The 17,783-nt window shown below is 42.8% G+C and overlaps 1 protein-coding gene across 6 annotated transcripts in view; it reads right to left on the bottom strand.

Annotated features, from left to right (window-relative positions):
• The window catches only part of ciita (class II, major histocompatibility complex, transactivator), a 103,081-nt gene that overhangs the window by 21,842 nt on the left and 63,456 nt on the right, over positions 1-17,783 (bottom strand). For 5 of the 6 annotated variants that reach the window (XM_059979193.1, XM_059979196.1, XM_059979195.1 and 2 more), the window contains 9 exons: positions 17,293-17,382; positions 17,103-17,168; positions 13,897-13,983; positions 12,166-12,240; positions 11,203-11,295; positions 9,946-10,092; positions 6,473-6,601; positions 1,906-1,974; positions 385-594 (listed from right to left, as the gene is read on the bottom strand). In XM_059979193.1, coding sequence (XP_059835176.1) covers positions 385-594; positions 1,906-1,974; positions 6,473-6,601; positions 9,946-10,092; positions 11,203-11,295; positions 12,166-12,240; positions 13,897-13,983; positions 17,103-17,168; positions 17,293-17,382 — 966 coding nt within the window. The remainder of the gene's footprint in view (positions 1-384; positions 595-1,905; positions 1,975-6,472; positions 6,602-9,945; positions 10,093-11,202; positions 11,296-12,165; positions 12,241-13,896; positions 13,984-17,102; positions 17,169-17,292; positions 17,383-17,783) is intronic. The other variant, XM_059979194.1, reaches the window with a different exon arrangement.

Below are 17,783 nucleotides of genomic sequence, written 5' to 3'. Positions count from 1 at the left end.
TTTCAAAAACGAGTATTCAGCATTCTCTGTTCTCATTTCAGATTTTTAGCATCTGCAGTGTTTAATTTCCTCTAAACTTAACTTTTACTGCTTTTCTTCTCTTTATTTCTCTGGCTTTGTTCATCTCCTTCAGTTGACATCTGCTCCAGACTGATCACAAGCTCAGTCAGTCAAGCACCACCATCACTTATCCCTTCCAACCTCCCTGTTCCTCCATACGCATACTACCTCCCCTCAACCCTACCACGACTCCAAACCCCTTTAGTTTCAAGTTAATGCTGAAAGGTTATTGACTTGAAATGCTACCCTTGTTTCTTTCTCCATAGATGCAGCCCGACATGTTGAATATCTCCAGCGCCTTGCATCTCAAGTCATTCCACATACCTGGTCCCACACTGCCTACAGAGAGCGGGGTCATTGGAACGTCCACAGGTTGCGCGCTCATCGTGGTCTCCTGCAACCAATGATAGTCGGCAGATTGAGGACTGCAGGCCCCTGGGGTAGTAGGGCTGCCGACAGAACTGGCAGGAGAGGCAGCGTTGGAAATAACAGGCGAAGCATTTCCTGGTATCACTGAAACATTCACGGAACCACCTGTCAGACAAAACACGTGGAGATAAGAAATTCCAGTTTAACTAACTTGGCTTGTTAGTTTGGGTGGAATGCTTAAACTGATAGACTGAGCATGTCATTAGCTTTTAGGGGAATCGGATTTCAGAAGCGTCAATGAAAGCAACAGCAATCAACTAAATTGAAAAAGCACACAGGTGATAGATTCCCCTGACATTGGGTCTCAACCAGTACCTGGTTTAAGGTGGTGCAACACACTGGCATCATGATGCAGTGGCCAAGCAGTCACCAGCTTGCATGCAAATAACTTAAAGAAAGTGGCACAGTTTTTATTCATATTTCCTGTACATATTTTCTATGAGTGAAGTTACTTTTTCAAATGAAAAGAAAACCTTGAAGCAATGTGCTCTTGGCTCACTCACTCTCAGAGGGTCATTATACCCGGGGTCTAGCAGAACTATCAATCCCATTCTCAAAAGACAGAAACTCATTAACGCCAACCTACTCAGCAACGTGCTATCACAAGGAGCTAGCTGACAATTAAGCCTTTTTAGAGGTTAGGTCATGAGGCTGAGACTCCCTCTTGATTGCATATCTAGTTTCTGGACTCTATGTTCTGTTGTAATTTTAAACAAAAGGAAATTCAGGCAATGCAAAAGAAACAAATAAAATTAATTTCTTATTGATGCTTATTTTTTAATCTCCTTTATACATTGTACTTGTGTATTAATGTACAATACTCATATTAATAATATATTATCTTAGATGCTGTCTGCGAACCCCTAAGCCAAAGAAACGTGAGCCAATAGAATTCAAAGGTCAACTGATGGGGTAGCCAATCAGGACTGAGGCAAGTGAACTGGGGGGGGGGGGGGGGAAAGAATGGGGCTACATAAACGTGAGTACTCCCAGAGAGAAACACCAACAACTGCGCACTGAGGATATCACTCAACTGGTGATGTAACGTCCACAAGCAAATTGCCAAGCTCAGCGGACAAAGCAACATTACCTTTGTAAGACTATAAAATATACTGTGATATACTACAGTCAGTACTGGATAGTGATGATATATGCATCATAATTTTTGTAAGAATGATTATCTGCTATTAATTTGGTGGTAGATCTAGCTAAAATCTGGGCCAATTCACAACCAAAACTACCATTAGTTTCTGCGTAACACAAGATCAATCACTGTTAAAACATGGCAAAATCGAATCTTAATATCGCTAAGGTGAAACTGAATTGTGACGGTCAACCATAAGGGCCATGATTAGCCCTTTTGCTTACTTCCATTTAAACGTGCTGCTTCTTGAATAATGACAGAAAGTGACTCACGCTGGGAATGGTCAGGCGTTGTTTGTAGCAGGGTTGCTATTTCAAGATTTTGCGAATTTTCATTTAGAACTGGAAAAATAAAACAAACAAGCTAATCTTATAAAATGGTCCTTCATGCAAACAATTCACTGTATATAGAGAAAACATTGAAAGGCTTCTTGATTAATTAAAAAAAAACTTTGCGTTGGCTATCCCAATTTGCCAAAGTATTCAGGGAATTCAGGGAAGTATCCATGCAAGAGAGATAGTAAAGGCAGTTCTCTGCAAGGCCACTAGATGGCTCTGCTGTAGCATCAGCAGAGTAATGATGGAACGGTTTGACAGCATGACCTGCCCTGTTGACACACAGAACAACATCATTGTTCCAAAAGGGAGATCGGGGTAATTCATTGCACCACATCACCAATCTGGCAGTTAAAATGCAAAAGTCCACCAAAACTACCTCCAGTTAAAGTAAAATAATACGTTACAGGCATATAGCATGGCAAAAGACTTCCCAAACCCATTCCAACATGTTGGAATTATCCTCCTCTACTGCCACAATGAGACCAAACATGTTAGAGGAGAAACATCTCATATTCCACTTGGATAGCCTCCAACCTGTGGGCATAAATATCAATTCTCAAACTTCTGGTAATTTCTCCCCCTCCCTTTTGCTATTCCCTATTCTGGTCACCCTCTTACCCCTTCCCTTCTCCTCACCAGCCCATCACCTCCCTCTGGTTCCCCTCAATCTTCTCCTTCTTCCATGCTCTACTGTCCTCTCCCATTACATTCCTTCTTCTTCAGCCCTTTGCATTTTCAACCCATCACTTTTCAGCTTCTTAATTCATTCCCTCCCAATCTTCCCCTCACTTAGCAGCTGCCAGCTTGAACTCTTTCTCCTCCCTTCTAATTCTGGCTCTTCTCCCCTTCCTTTCCAGTCCTTATGAAGGGCCTCAGCCTGAAATGTCAACTGTTTATTCCTCTCCATAGATGCTGCCTTGCTTGCCGAGTTCCTCCAGCATTTTGTGTGTGTTGCTCTGAGTTTCCAGCACCCGCAGAATCTACCCGCTGACAGTACGTATTATAGGTAGCCTGCTTTAGTGGCACAGATAATGCTAGTCTAGTATGAAATGGGAACAACCCACTTTGCAGAGTAACTCTGTTGTTTTATCTCCTGACTTCCCTTTAATGTTATTCACTGAATGACAGACTACTTCCCTAAAACCAAGTGAATGTTGTCTGGGAGTGAGGTCAACAACATAGCCATCGTCATCGAGTCAAACAAGAACAGGAACTTGGAGGCACAGCTCACCCGTGCCAACCAAAATGCCGTCTGGTGCGTAAGATCTTCCTGAAATCCGTCCCATAATAGCACAATGTTTTTCAGTACCACTGACCGGGGTTCAGTTCCCTCCCAATGTCTGTAAGGAGTTTGTATGTTCTCCCCACAACCACGTATGTTTCCTCGAGTTGCTCAGGTTTCCTCCCACATTCCAAACACGTATGGGTTAGTAAGCTGCGGGCATTCTGCGATGGCAGCAGAAACGTGCCAACACTTGCTCGTCACCGCCAGCACAACCTCGGACTGCGTGCCGGTGATGCAAACGACACATTTCACTGAATGTCTTGATGTAAATAAAGCTAGCCTTTCTTAAAAAACTTCCTTCAATATCTTTTATCTTCCTAAGTTTGCGTTCTTATCTCAGCAATCTCCCTCATCTTCTCGTCTACGTTTGCTTGACCCTGCTGACAGTCAGTATCCTTACGCAAATGTTCACTTTCCACATTGCTCTGTGGCACATTCCCGAGCCTGCAATTCGTCATCAGCCACAAGCTCCACGGCTCTCCCCACAATTTCTAATTTCAGGTCATTCATGTACAGCTAAAGGGAGTGCCCCTGACACCTGTCCAACTGCATTGTCTTCTTTTCCAGCCTAGATCCTTGCATGCTGCTCTGCGATCAGACCTCTATACCCATGCCACCTTCCTGCTTTGCCACGTGCTGTGATCTAATAAATGGTTCCTGAAAAATTAACTACATTCACTGCATTTTTCATCATCTCACATTTCTTATTACGACCCTCTGTTAATTTAGCAATGGATGCTTAATGTGGTCAGCTTTTTAAAACCTGTGCTGAATGGGTTTTGAGTGAGTGTTACTGTCCAGAATTCCTCACAGATGATGTTACATACAGAAGCAAATTATGGTAGATGTGCCAAAATAATGAAAGATGCTGGTGGAAATACCTTTGAAAATATGTAGCTCGGGTGGATGATGGTTGGGTTGAGTTGTTCTACAAACTTGGTGATTCAGTTGCAAACATTTTGCCCCTATATGAGGAGACATCATCAGTGTGCTGTAGACCTTGATCTTATTTATGAGCCGATGTGGGCGAAACTCCAGACCACAACACACAAAGTTCACCACACAACCAATCATTGACCAGACCACCTCCCTACATCACAACTGAGTTTCCAAAATGCCAACCAATCAACTGATCGATGTATATAAAGGTCAAGCATTCAAAGAACACAACACAAATTAACAGCACGCCAATGACGTCCCCTTGTGTGGTGATGAAACATTTGCAAATGAGTTGCCAAGATTGGAGACGAACTCAACCCAGCCAAGGATTCTGGTTTTATGAAGGATCTTTGATCCTGGTTCCCCCTCCACAGATGCTGCCTAACTCAGTGAGTATTTTCAGCAACCTCTGCTTTGTTGAGGTAGATTGAACAGATTAATGACTAAGCCTATTAAGCAACTGCCAGCTGTAGTGAGCTAAAATCATCTCGGACTTCTACGTGTAGTGGAAGTTCAATCCCAGGACACTAGACCTTCCATTCCGATGATGGACTCGTCCTTGAGCCCAGCACTGATTTACCAGAAAGGGAAGATACATTATATCCCTCAGCTCCATAGTCAACCCTGTGGAAGAAGTCAAGTGCAAATAAGTGCATGATTTATTTTATTTTATCTCACTTCCTGATGAGTTTTTAATTATTTGTTCGCATATGAATATTGAACTTGGAACAGCACCACACAGGCCCATCAGCCCCCAAAGGTGGGCCAACCTTTCAATCTACTCCAGGATCATTCTAACATTCCCCTTCCACATAGCTCTCCATTGTCTTTCATCCACATGCCCATCTAAATGACTCTTAAATATCCTTAATGTATCTGCCACTACCACCATCCCCTGGCAGTGCATTCCATACACCCACAATTCTCTGTGTAACAAAAACTATTTTTGCCATCCCCCCCCCCCCACACCTTCGTCCAATCACCTTAAACTTATGCTGTCTTGTATTAGCCATTTCTGCCCTGTGCTGGCTAAAAAAAAGTGCTGACTATCCACTCTGTCAAAACATCTTATATCGGCATCCGTTAGTCTCGAGAGACCATGGATTTGCACCTTGGAAGGTTTCCAGGGCACAGGCCTGGGCAGGGTTGTATGGGAGACCGGCAGTTGCCCAAGCTGCAGGCCTTCCCCTCTCCACGCCACCAATGTTGTCCAAGGGAAGGGCACTAGGACCCAAGCAGTTTGGCACCGGTGTCATCGCACAGTAATGTGTTGTTAAGTGCCTTGCTCAAGGACCCAACACGCTGCCTCAGCTGAGGCTCGAACCAGTGACCTTCAGATCACTAGACCGATGCCTTATCCACTGGGCCATGCGCCAACTCAAACATCTTATACACCTCTATCAAGTCACCTTTCATATGTGTTGCTTGATATTCAAATCATTTCTATTTATTTAATTTTTTTCCCTTGGTGAAGAATCATTGTCCTGAAACATAAAGGCAAGAGATTCTGCGGATGCCGAAAATCTTGAAGACCACACACAAAGTGCTGGAGGAACTGTTAGTTAGCCAGCATCTGCAGAGAGGAACAAACAGCTGAGACCCTCCATCAGCACTGGAGATGAAGGGGGAAGAAGCCAGAATAAGAGGGTGGGGGTGGGGTTAGTTTTACAAGCTGACAGGTGACAGGTGAGGAGGAAGGTGGGGGAGAGGAGATGAAGTAAGAAGCTAGGAGGTGTTAGGGGGACCATAAACTCTCTTCCTCTGCCTGCAGTTACTGCCCTACTTGCTGTGTCAGACAGCATCTGCAGGGAGAGAAACCTATTTTACCACACTTGGTTAGAAGGCTTCTTTAAATTATGTCATGGTTCAATGGTTCAATGTAATATCAGAGAATGTATACAGTATACAACCTGAAATTCTTACTCTTCACAGACATCCACAAAACAGAAGAAAAATAACTCCAGAGAATGAGTGACAGAAAAATGTTAGTCCGCCCTCCTGGCCTCACACAGAAGCAGCAGCGAGGCAGCAAACCTTTCCCCTCTCCCCTCCTGCCTCAGCAGAAGCATGAGCCCCCCATTACCCAAAGTGTAAGCAATAGCCAAGCCCCAAAGAGGCCACAATCGAGGGCAGCATCAGTTAATCATCACATTCGTCAAGAGGCACGTCCCAGACTATGGTGATCTGAAAGTAACTGAGGTCTTCTGAACATCACAGAAAATGAAGGCTGATTCCATTTAAGCTACAAAGGTAGCAAAAGCTGACTGATATACAGACCTAAAAAGCAGATGATTCCATTAATGGGTACGTTGATGACGTGCTGTGGAACCGTGCTTGACGACAGAAGCTGAAAACCTGCAGGAGGAGAAACGACTGTTCCCTTAGTGGCAGAGTCATCTTTGTTCACTGAAATATAAAAATGCAAAGATTATAACCTGGCTTTTTTGCAATCTGTTCTATTAGAACAACTTTAAGCTAGAGCAATTTGAGCTAGATCAATAATTCTGTCCCCATTCTCAGCCCAGGGTCACCAGCATTACCTGGCAGGGATAATGTTCCAACCTGGGATTAAAACTTATAAAAAGATTTTTAAAGATTGACTTTAGTTGTCACATGTATATTAAAACATCGAAATATACAGTGAAATGCATTGTTTGCGTCAAATCAAATCAACAATGATTGTGCTGGTGGCAGCCTGCAAGCGTCACCCCACTTGTGGCATCAACATAGCACCCCCACAGTTCACTAGTCTAACCGTACATCTTTGGAACGTGGGAGGAGACTGGAGCATTCAGAGGAAACTCACACAATCATGGGAGAAAATACGAACTCCTCACAGACAGTAGCGGGAATCAAACCACGATCGGTGATCGCAGGTGCTGTAAGGCGACTCTGTTATGCTAACCACTGTGTCACCACGCGGCCCTGTTGTAGCGAGAGCCAACACAAACGCAAGAGATTCTGCAGTCGCTGGCAGTCTGAGCAATGCACACAAAATGCTGGAGGATCTCAGCAGGTCAGGCAGCATCGATAGAAAAGAGAAGGCTGAGACCCTTCATCAGGACTGGAAGGAGGGGGAAGGAGTCAGACTAAGGTGGGGAGAGGGGAGGAAGAAGCAGAAGGTGGCAGGAAATAGATGAAATTGGGAGGGGGGACAGGATGAAGTAAAGAGCTGGAAAATTGATTCCTGAAAAAAGATAAAGGTCTAGGCCTGAAATGTTGACTGTTTACTTGTGTCCATAGATGCTGACTGGCCTGCTGAGTTCCTCCAGTATTTTGTGTTGTAGTAAGAGCCAAGTTGTGGCAAATCCTCAGAAACTGAGGGCCAGTTATTGAAACATCCTAATAGCCCTGAACAGAAGGCACCAATGGGCTTTGTCTCCTGCCAAAAGCTATGTTTTGTATGTCATTCATTTAGGCATTAAAAAAATTAAACTACACTTCAGGACTTCATGATATAGAATTTAGATTTTACTCCAAATTTCTAACCCAGGAATATCCATTCCAAAGAATGGATTCACTAACTTTGCACCATAGCAGTAAGAATGGGAGTTGGGCAGAAGGGGAGAGGCAGATTCCCCACCCAGCCTTCTGGAGAGTCCCAGCCCTGTGTGGAATCCCATGATTGTATCTTTCAATCAGGGCTAAGTTTGGAGCCTAGCTGCCTGCGAGAAGCTGAACTTTGATGGTTCCCTTTGAAACCACTGGCCAGAGCCAGTGAAATATCACCTCTTTAAAATCCCCATAGACCACGTGCTGCTCTTACAGAATGGAGAACTGCATTATCTCAGCCGGCGCTTTTTTAACATTGGCCAATAGGTGAGCAAATTAAATTGTCAATGTGAATGAAAAAACTGCAGATGCTGGAAGTCTGAAGCAATGTGTTAAAATACTCCATGATCCGGCAGCACAAATAAAGCAGAAATCAAGTCAACATTTCAGATCAAATACCCTTTATTAGAAAATTTGTCAGGTCTATGGGAAAGTGAAAAGCACATTAAAATTAAGGTCTCATTGCGCAGTGATCACAACTGTGAATCTGATGAACACACACAAGATGCTGGAGGAAATCAGGATGTTAAACAGTATCTATGGAGAGGAATAAAACATTGACATTTCCAGCCAAGACCCTTCATCAGGAATCTAATTACCCAATCAATTAAGAACTTGCAGTGAATAGTACCCTTAATGTACTGATAAGTCCTAAAGTGTTTCACAAGAGGGGTATCTTTACATTAGAGATATTCATAGACTGTGCTGTTCAAAAGTCTTTGGTATATAACTAGGGCAGTTACGACTTTAGTCAGATCTCTCAGTGGGAGAGCATTTTGGAGATAGTGATCACAATTCTATCTCCTTTACCATAGCATTGGAGAATGATAGGAACAGATTAGTTAGGAAAACATTTAATTGGAGTTATGGAAAATATGAAACTATCAGGCAGGAACTTGGAAGCATAAATTGGGAACAGATGTTCTCTGGGAAATGTACGGCAGAAATATGGGAAATGTTCAGGGGACATTTGCGTAGCGTTCTGCTAAGTACGTTCTAATGAGATAGGGAAAGGATGGTAGGGTACAGGAACCATGGTGTACAAAAGTTGTTGAAAATGTAGTCAAGAAGAAAGGCTTGCAAAAGGTTCAAAAAACTAGAGATCTAGAAGGTTATAAGGCTAGCAGGAAGGAGCTGAAGAATGAAATTAGGAGAGTCAGAAGGGGCCATGAGAAGACCTTGGCGAGCAGGATTAAAGAAAACCCCAAGGCATTCTACAGGTAGTGAAGAGCAAGAGGATAAGACATGAAAGAATAGGACCAATCAAGTGTGACAGTGGAAAACTGGAGGTGGTAGCGGAGGTACTTAATGAATACTTTGCTTCAGTATTCACTATGGAAAAGGACTTTGGCGATTGTGGAGGTGACCTACAGCAGACTGAAAAGCTTGAGCATATAGGCATTAAGAAAGAGGGTGTGCTGGAGCTTTTGGAAATCATCAAGTTGGATAACTCTCCGGGACTGGATGAGATGTACCCCAGGCTACTGTGGCAGGCGAGGGAAGAGATTGATGAGCCTCTGGCAATAATCTTTGCATCATCAATAGGGGCGGGAGAGGTTCCAGAGGATTGGAGGGTTGCAGATGTTGTTCACTTATTGAAGAAAAGGAGTAGAGATAGCTCAGAAAATTAAAGGCCAGTGAGTCTTACTTCAGTGGTTGGTAAGTTGATGGAGAAGATCCTGAGAGGCAGGATTTATGAAGATTTGGAGAGGTATAATATGATTAGGAATAGTCAGCATGGCTTTGTCAAAGGCAGGTCACGCCTTACAAGCTTGATTGAATCTTTTGAGGATGATTTCCTTCTCCCTGCCCCCTTCACAATCTCAGTCCACAACAGAGACTCATATCAGAATCAGGTTATTCATCATACACATGTCATGAAATTTGTTTTTTTTTTGCAGCAATACAGTGCAAGACATAAAGATACTACAGTACCATACAAAAGTCTTAGGCATCCTTGCTATATATATGTGCCTACAACTTTTGCACAGTACTGTCGGTAACCAAAACCTGAGATAAAGAAATAGGTTTGAAATTTAAAAGCTATATCAGTAGTGCCTGCAGTGGCTACACTAAACTTGAGGCACTAAATCTTGCAGTCACAACAACTAAGAGGTAAGTGATAAGAACATCAGTCTCTTTGTTTTAACATGGCGCTGTCCAAGTACAGATCACATTCAACAACGAGATTTACAAACCTGGAATGAGATGCGCGCTCGATCCAAAGTGTGAGACATGATTCTTGAGTTCTTTCAGATGGTCAATACCTGAAGAGCAGGTAACAGGGGAAAGGGCATCCAGTGTCTTTGAACAATGTCCTGGAGAAGCATCTAGATCCTCTTCACCTAAAACAATGGTGAAATATATTGTTACTTGCAGCTCATTATCTTCCACTACACAGTACGGTGATTCCTTTTCATCAAGTGAAGACCCATGTTCTGTTCTAAAAGGAGTACCTTCCATGGCTTCTGTCTGTCAGTCTGTCAGTCTGGACCAGGACTTGCAATAATACGATGATTAATAAGGAATACCTCTAGAGCAGGTCTCCTCCAAGTCACACATACAGAATGCAGGAGGAACTCAACAAATCAGGCAACAACTATAGAAATGAATAAACAGTTGACGTCTTTGGTTGAGACATCAGAACTGGGACTTTTGGAGTACCTTTCACCAAAAGGATTGAAGCTGTTTATGAGTGCTGCTCACCATCACCAATGCCAACGTCCCACGCAAATTAAATAAAGGGTGTGAAGAGATGACTGCTCTTCAATGTGCAGGAGCTGCTGGGGTGCCAGAGCCAACCGAAAGATCACTGGGGGGGGGGGTGCAATTAATAGGGAAAGATTGGATTATTGTTACCCAAAGCAGATCTTATGAGTTTCAGTGAACACTGTTTACAGATTAATGGTTAATTTTATGTCACATGTGCATCGAAGTATACAGTGAGATGCATAGTCTGGGTCACCAATCTTCAAACGTGTGCTGAAGGGCAGCATGCAAGTTCCGCCTTGCTTCTGGCACCACAACTCACTAAACCTAACCGTGTGCTCTTGGAACGCGGGGGGAGATTGGGGCTGCCGGAGGGAGTCATGGGGAGAATGTACTGGCAGCAGAGGGAACTGAACCTGCCACTGCCATAGCATTACACCAACTGCTACACTACTGTGCTGCCCCTGATGGTCCCCTTTGGAACCACTGGCCATAGCCAGTGCAATCTGCCCCATTTGAATTATTAACCCTGCCCATCCCCAACCTCCATCTCTCTAAATCCCAGATCTCTAGCCAACTCCTCAAATGATCTCACTCAATAGACCACGACACCCCTTCTCCCTGCAACTCCATTACAGACAGGAGAACCAAGGACGTGCAAAGAACCCCAACAGAAACCATCCCTCCCTGGTTTAACCAACAAACTCAGAGCTGAAATGAACCACAGAACCCTCTTTTCTGCTTACTTTGTTTGGTCTGTGTAGCTTGTCTTTTGGTGAGAGCTGATGGAGAACTACATTTGGATTTCTTCTTTAAACTATTATTTTTGGTTTTGGCTTCTGTAAATCAATATTTAAAAGCACTTCTCAGTTTTTAAAACCTTCCAAAGTCAACATCAACAAAAAAAGCATTTCTCAGTCAAAGAATTTCTTGTACACCATTGTTCTACTGCTGGAAACAATTGTGGTTAAATGGCCAGATTACCAACCCACAGTGCTGAGTTCAACTTTCACCATGCAAACCATGAACCTAATACTCTATTTATATTCTGGAGTTTGGGGGAGGGGATTAACGAAACAACAAGACTTAAAATGGTGATTATAAAAACTATGAAACTATCCTAAAAACAATGTCCTACAATACTTACCTGGACTAGCCTACATGTGACTCTTGTCCCGTCCCATGTAGCTGATGGTTAATTGCTCTCTGAATGAGTTAAGACAGTCACTTAGTTGTACCACTACCACTACGTACACATGGAGAAGGGTTAGAACTGGACAGGCCCCCTGACATTGACCTAGACACAGATTTTGGACACTGAAGTTCCTCCCGGCCAAGCTGACCTTGCAAACATCCAGTGACTGGTGTCTAAGGTGGGACAGCTGTCCAACCATGTCTTACAGAGTGGGACGAGTGAAGAGAGGTAAGGAGAGAAAGAGAAAGACTGAGAGGGCTTTGAATATGTCAAAAATCACTCCCAGGTAAAATTTATTTAAGCCTGGGTCACAGATACCAGCATTGCAAAGCAAATCATTGCAAGCCAGTAAAAATGGGATTAAGGATTATTTTCTGTCCAGCATTAGCAAAGCACAATGGCAACTTTTTTCATCTTGCCCTTCACTGTAGCTTCTGTTTTTGCAAAGGGTGGGTTTTCTGGAACGGGGTGATAAGAAGCGGGCCAATGTGAGCTGGTGATGCAAATTCCTCACCTCTTCTGAATCGCTTTGGTGTTCCAGCTTGATCCCCAGATATAATTTCATTTCCTCTGTCATCACCGTCATCAGCTGGTAGAAAACAGGATAGAGAATTTATTGCAGGTCCGTTTGTCGGCAGCAAACATCAGGATTGGTTGAACTGTGCACCTTATGGACTCTACAAGGACTCCACAACACTATTATTTCTTTACTTTATTATCATTTGCATGAATAAATGCCTTTTTTGCATATCGGTTGTTTGTCAGACTTTGTCATTTATTCATGAATTCTATTGTATATCTTTATTTTTCCTGTAAATGCCTACAAGAAAATGAATCTCAAGGTAATATATGGTGACATATATGGTACAGGACGTATATTGATAATAAATTTACTTTACAGCAGTAGCCAATACCCCTAGTCACTCACAACACAGACCAAGGTTTCAGACATCGCCTCGTGATAAATCCAATGTAACTCTAACTTTCACACACTTTTCCTTTGGCTTGACTGCTGCAAAGAAAGAAGCTATGACCTAAAGAGGAGAATGAATCCAACTTTCATGGAATAACAAAGATTCACGATATAGAGAAAGGTCTCTTGGTCCAATAGGTCCAACTCTTCCCACTGTACAAAATCTGACCATATCAACTTATCCTCCTATTCTTTTCAACCTCATCTAGTTCAAATACTGAGCCACTAACTAATCACACTGGGTGGCATGAGGGGTTCTATTTGAATATGAAAGGGACCATCCACCAGCTTCTGTTGGAAATCGGTCTCTGGAAGACTTTCAATTACTCCCAATTGGTGCAAGCAGAGCAAATGAGCCAAATCCCCCCGAGACCCCAGTGCAGATGGATGCCAATGGAACTGGTGTCTGTGTAGGGAGGCCACTGGTGGGTAGGACAAAGAGATACTCCAGGCATGAAGCAAAATCCTGAACAATAGTGAATTACACTTCAATGTTGTTGACATACAGGATAGTTCATCACTGAAGAACCTGACCGCATTTCCACTGAGACCCGCTTCCTGCACCTTCTGTCAGGGAAACGGTCCTAGCACCCTTTAAAAACAAGTTAAAACCCTTGAGGCAGTGAGGCAGCCAACAGTCACCTTCTCTCCCAAAAGCCCAATAGGTGTGTCCTAACATAATCAACCCAACTCCCTCGATCCAACCCCTGGTGGGACAAACTAGAATAGTGGTGATATCTGCCATTGCTGGACTTCCTGTGAAGCTCAACTATTGTTGCTTCACTGTGAGTAAATGAAACATTTTTAAAATGTGGAAAAAAAACAAATTTTTTCTTGAAAAAGAGGAAGAATACAAACCACAACTTACGTCTTCTGTTCCTGGAACCCTTTATTCATAGAATATTCAACTGAGTTTATTAAACACATTTAGGATCCTCTACAGTTTGATTCTTCCTCTCTAACATCAATATGCTCTTTCCCATGTGTGGTGAACTACATATACCTGTCTGGACACGCCCCCCCCCGCCCCCCCGCTGACTGCTCCTGTGGCTCCTCCCACAGACCCCGGTATAAAGGCGATTGAGGCCTGAGCCCGGCCCTCAGTCTCCAGGATGTTGTGTGGTGGTCACTTGCTGCTTGTTCTTTCTTCCAGACAATAAAAGCCTACATCTCGCCTCATGTCTCTGAGAGTTATTGATGGTGCATCACCGTGTATAACCTCGGTATGATCTCACACTGAGCAGGATGAATGATTTGCAAAGACCAGCTCACCTCTCTTCCTGCTTTTTGCTTTTATGTAGGATGGTGTTACTGAACTTGGGCAGGTCTCCTCATCGTCTGTTAAGCTTGAGCTGTGGCCTGGAATTAAAAGATTAAAAACTGTTTTAACGTGAAATCTATAGTGTAATAAATTGCATGACATTATATCATAAGAGAAGAATCTTGCTTCCCTTCATGAAAAATAAAGTCTGACTGAGGCCTATAATCACAATAGGTTGAGTCCTGGACAACATGGTTGAAAATGGCAGATAAAATTTAATGCAGACAAGTGTGAGGTTTTGCACTTTGGGAGGACCAACCAGGGTAGGTATCACACAGTTTAAGTGGTAGGGCACTGGAGAGTGCAGATGGAATAAGGGATCTGGGAATACACAATTCATTGAAAGTGCCATTACAGGTAGGTAGAGCCTTAAACAAAGCACATTGGCCTTCGTAGATCAAAGTATTGAGTACAGGAGATGGAATGTTATGTTGAAGTTGTGTAAGGCATTGGTAAGGCCTAATCTTAAGTATTCTGTGCAGTTCTGGTCACCTATCTACAGGTTGAAAGTGTAGAGAAAATTTACAAGGATGTTTTTGGGACCTGAACTATGAGGAAAGATTGCTCACTCAATGTCTTTTGCTTTATGTAACCATAAACTCCAGAGACTGTTGTGCTTGGAATACTCAGCTGTTTCTGAGATACTCAAACTGCCCCATCTGACACCAACAATCATTCCAAGGTCAAAGTCACTACAGTCACATTTTCCCCCATTCTGACATTTGGTCTGAACAACAACTGAACCTCTTGACCATGTCTACATGCTTTTATGCATTGAGTTGCTGCCACATGATTGGCTGATTAAATATTAACAGGTGCACCAAATAAAGTGGCCACAGAGTGTAGATAAAGGAGGCATTTCAAGCGCAGCATAGAAAGTAGAGTGGGTTTTTAGGGTTTATGTACTGGATATCTAACATACACCTACATGACCTCAACAGAACTGTCACACTACCTCACATCAGCACTTTTCTCCTACTGCAATTCAAAGATCTGGGACTAAAATCAATACCGGATCGAAAATTAAACATCATAAAGAAGTGTGACCCAGATGAATTTAACTAAAGCAGCAGGGGTGACTGCCTATTTCCTTCAATGAGGAAAAACAGAACCTCTCAGTTTAATAATCCCTCTTCCCTGCTTTCCGCATGAACCTGGCGCCAAACCCCAGAAACAGTCGAATTTTAAGCTGGAATTCGTGAATCATTAAACAAGTAAAATTAGACATAAAAATAGTTCCCTGTTAACAGGTCGTCTGCAGCTGAAGGTGGAAGTGCCTCTATGAGGTAACAGTGATGTGACTGCAGATACTACAGGGGAGCAACAGCAAGGACACTCCAACAGATTGAGGGAGTCAGCTCTGAGAAGGATTCTACAGTGGCGTAACCCTCAAGTTATTACATACTGTAATTAAGGAATTTACGATTTATTAAGGAACTTACAAGTGCTGTTGCTTAATGGAGTGTTTCTAAGCGCAATTTATTCACCTACAAAATGGACAAAGAAAGTCAACAATAAAAAGCATCAGGGCTTGCTCTCTAAAAGGTTCCTCCTCCTACTTGTCTCAGCTCTGACCAAATTGCATAGCCTGTGGACTCAACAACTCATGTTCCCAGTATTACTTATTTAACTGTTGCGCTAATTGTCTTTTTTGACACATTGGTTGTCAGGGTGTAGTTTTTCATTGATTCTATTGTATTTCTTTGTTCTGCGACAAGCAAATGGATCTCAGGGTAACACATAGTGACAATTACACACTTTGATAATAAATTTACTCTGAACTTTGAAGACAGGATAAGAGTTTTGGTGGCAACCATTCCTGGGAGGTTTGCTTGGATTCTTTCTCATTGCACTAGCATAATGTTGATAGAAGTCGGGGGGAAATGCCGTCCACCAGGAAGTTTACCTGGTGTGCTAACAACTTCAGAAAATTGTTAAGATACTTTTGTAGACCAGTTTAAAGCACGGCTTGGCAAAGGGCACACCATGCAGATGCAAACAGGCATCCATTCTGAATCAAGGTTTAACGTTACTGACCCGTTGTGAATTTTTTTGCTTTGAGTGCGATTCATAAAATACTATAAATTACAACAATCTGCGTACAAACTTTAATTAAATATGTAGTGCAAAAAGAGCAAAAATAGTGAGGTAGTGTTCTGATCGCACTCATTTGGAATAACTCGGCCGACATGGTCAAATTATACCTCATGAAATGTTGACAAGAATGGAATGAGAATCACACATATGAAAAAACAATAGATTATAATTACTTACTTCACCAAAATTTACTAAATAAGGGTGTTATGCTGATACCATATACAGCATTGGTCAGGCCGTACTTGGAGTATTGCAAACTGTTTTGGTCTCCTTATCTAAGAAAGGATGTGCTACCATTGCAGAGGGTCCAGACGAGATTCACAAGAACAGTCCCGGGAAATTAAAGGCTTAATGTATAGGGAGCGTTTGCTGGCTCTGGGTCGGTACCCGCTGGACTTTAAATAACGGGGTGGCGGGGGGGAGTCCCACCGAAACTTATTGAGAATTGAAATGCCTCGGCAGAGTAAATGTCAAGAGGATGTTTCATTAGTGGGGGATTCTAGGACCAGAGGGTACAGCTTCAGAATAGAAGGATGTTCCTTTGGAACAGAGATGGGGAGGAACTTCTTTAGCCAGAGGGTGGTGAACCTGTGGAACTCATTGTTACGGACAGCTGCGAAGGCCAAGTATTTTGAAGCCAGCGGTTGATAGGTTCTTGATTAGTCAGGGTGTCAAAATTTACAGGGAGAAGGCTGAAGAATGGGATTGAGAGGGAAAATACATCAGCCATGAAGGAATGGTAGAGCAGACTCGATGGGCCAAATGCCCCGATTCTGCACCTATGCCTTACAGTCTTATAAGACTATTTCAAATATTAGTTTCGCTTTTTAAAGTAACTTCAATCCAGTCCTGCACACCCTTTCCATATCACATGGTGACAGGTACCAATCTATGGCATAAGCCTGGGGGAGCATGTGAGTCTACACTAGATCAACACTCCCTACAGTCACCCCATTTCCTGTAGGAGGTGGATCAGTACAGTGACCACAACACCATATTCACTGTTTGCATTGTTTCTGCCAAAGATGACAACTATGTTAATAAGCGAAAATAAACTTACCAAAATATTGTTCCAGTGCTATAGTGTTCAAAGGCCGTGGATCCTGTAAATACTTCACAATGCCATCTGCATAATAAAGAGGTGGGAGATATGCTGGTGAGTTTGCAGAAAGAGAACCGTATTCAATTATTCCATTCGTATCAATGATCCATTCATCCCAGGAGAGACTCAGTAAGATGATACAACTTACCGATTCCACCCTCGTATTGCTCACAATTCATGTTCATCTCAAAGAAATCTTCCAAAATCCTTTGAAGTTCAGAGTGATTATCATCAAGACCTCAAATGGATGAGAGAAACAACATTCAGACATGTTTGTGCCAAGATTAATTCTTGGTATTTACAAAAAAGTCACATGAGAGAATAGGGGCCAGAGTTGGCAGCCTGTCCCACCATTCAATATGTTCATTGTTGCTTTGGCCCAGGCCTCAACTCCTCAAACGTTTACCTACGTTTATTTAATACATTTTACGATCTAACCTCCACATCAATCCAGGGCACAGAATTACAGAGATTCACCCTTCCTGCAAATCTTAATTCCTCGGCACATCTGTTTTAATGATGGCTTCCTTATTTTGTAACCAGTGTGTGATCCCTATTCGATGTTGTCCCACAATGTCACAGCATCTGCTCTATCAGGCCCCCTCAGCATCTTAGAAGATCACCGCAGATTCTTCAAAA

This window comes from Hypanus sabinus, chromosome 9 (assembly GCF_030144855.1).
Source record: "Hypanus sabinus isolate sHypSab1 chromosome 9, sHypSab1.hap1, whole genome shotgun sequence".
NCBI lineage: Eukaryota > Metazoa > Chordata > Chondrichthyes > Myliobatiformes > Dasyatidae > Hypanus > Hypanus sabinus.
Note: the sequence above shows the minus strand (reverse complement) of the source record. Positions and strands in the feature narration are given on the sequence as shown.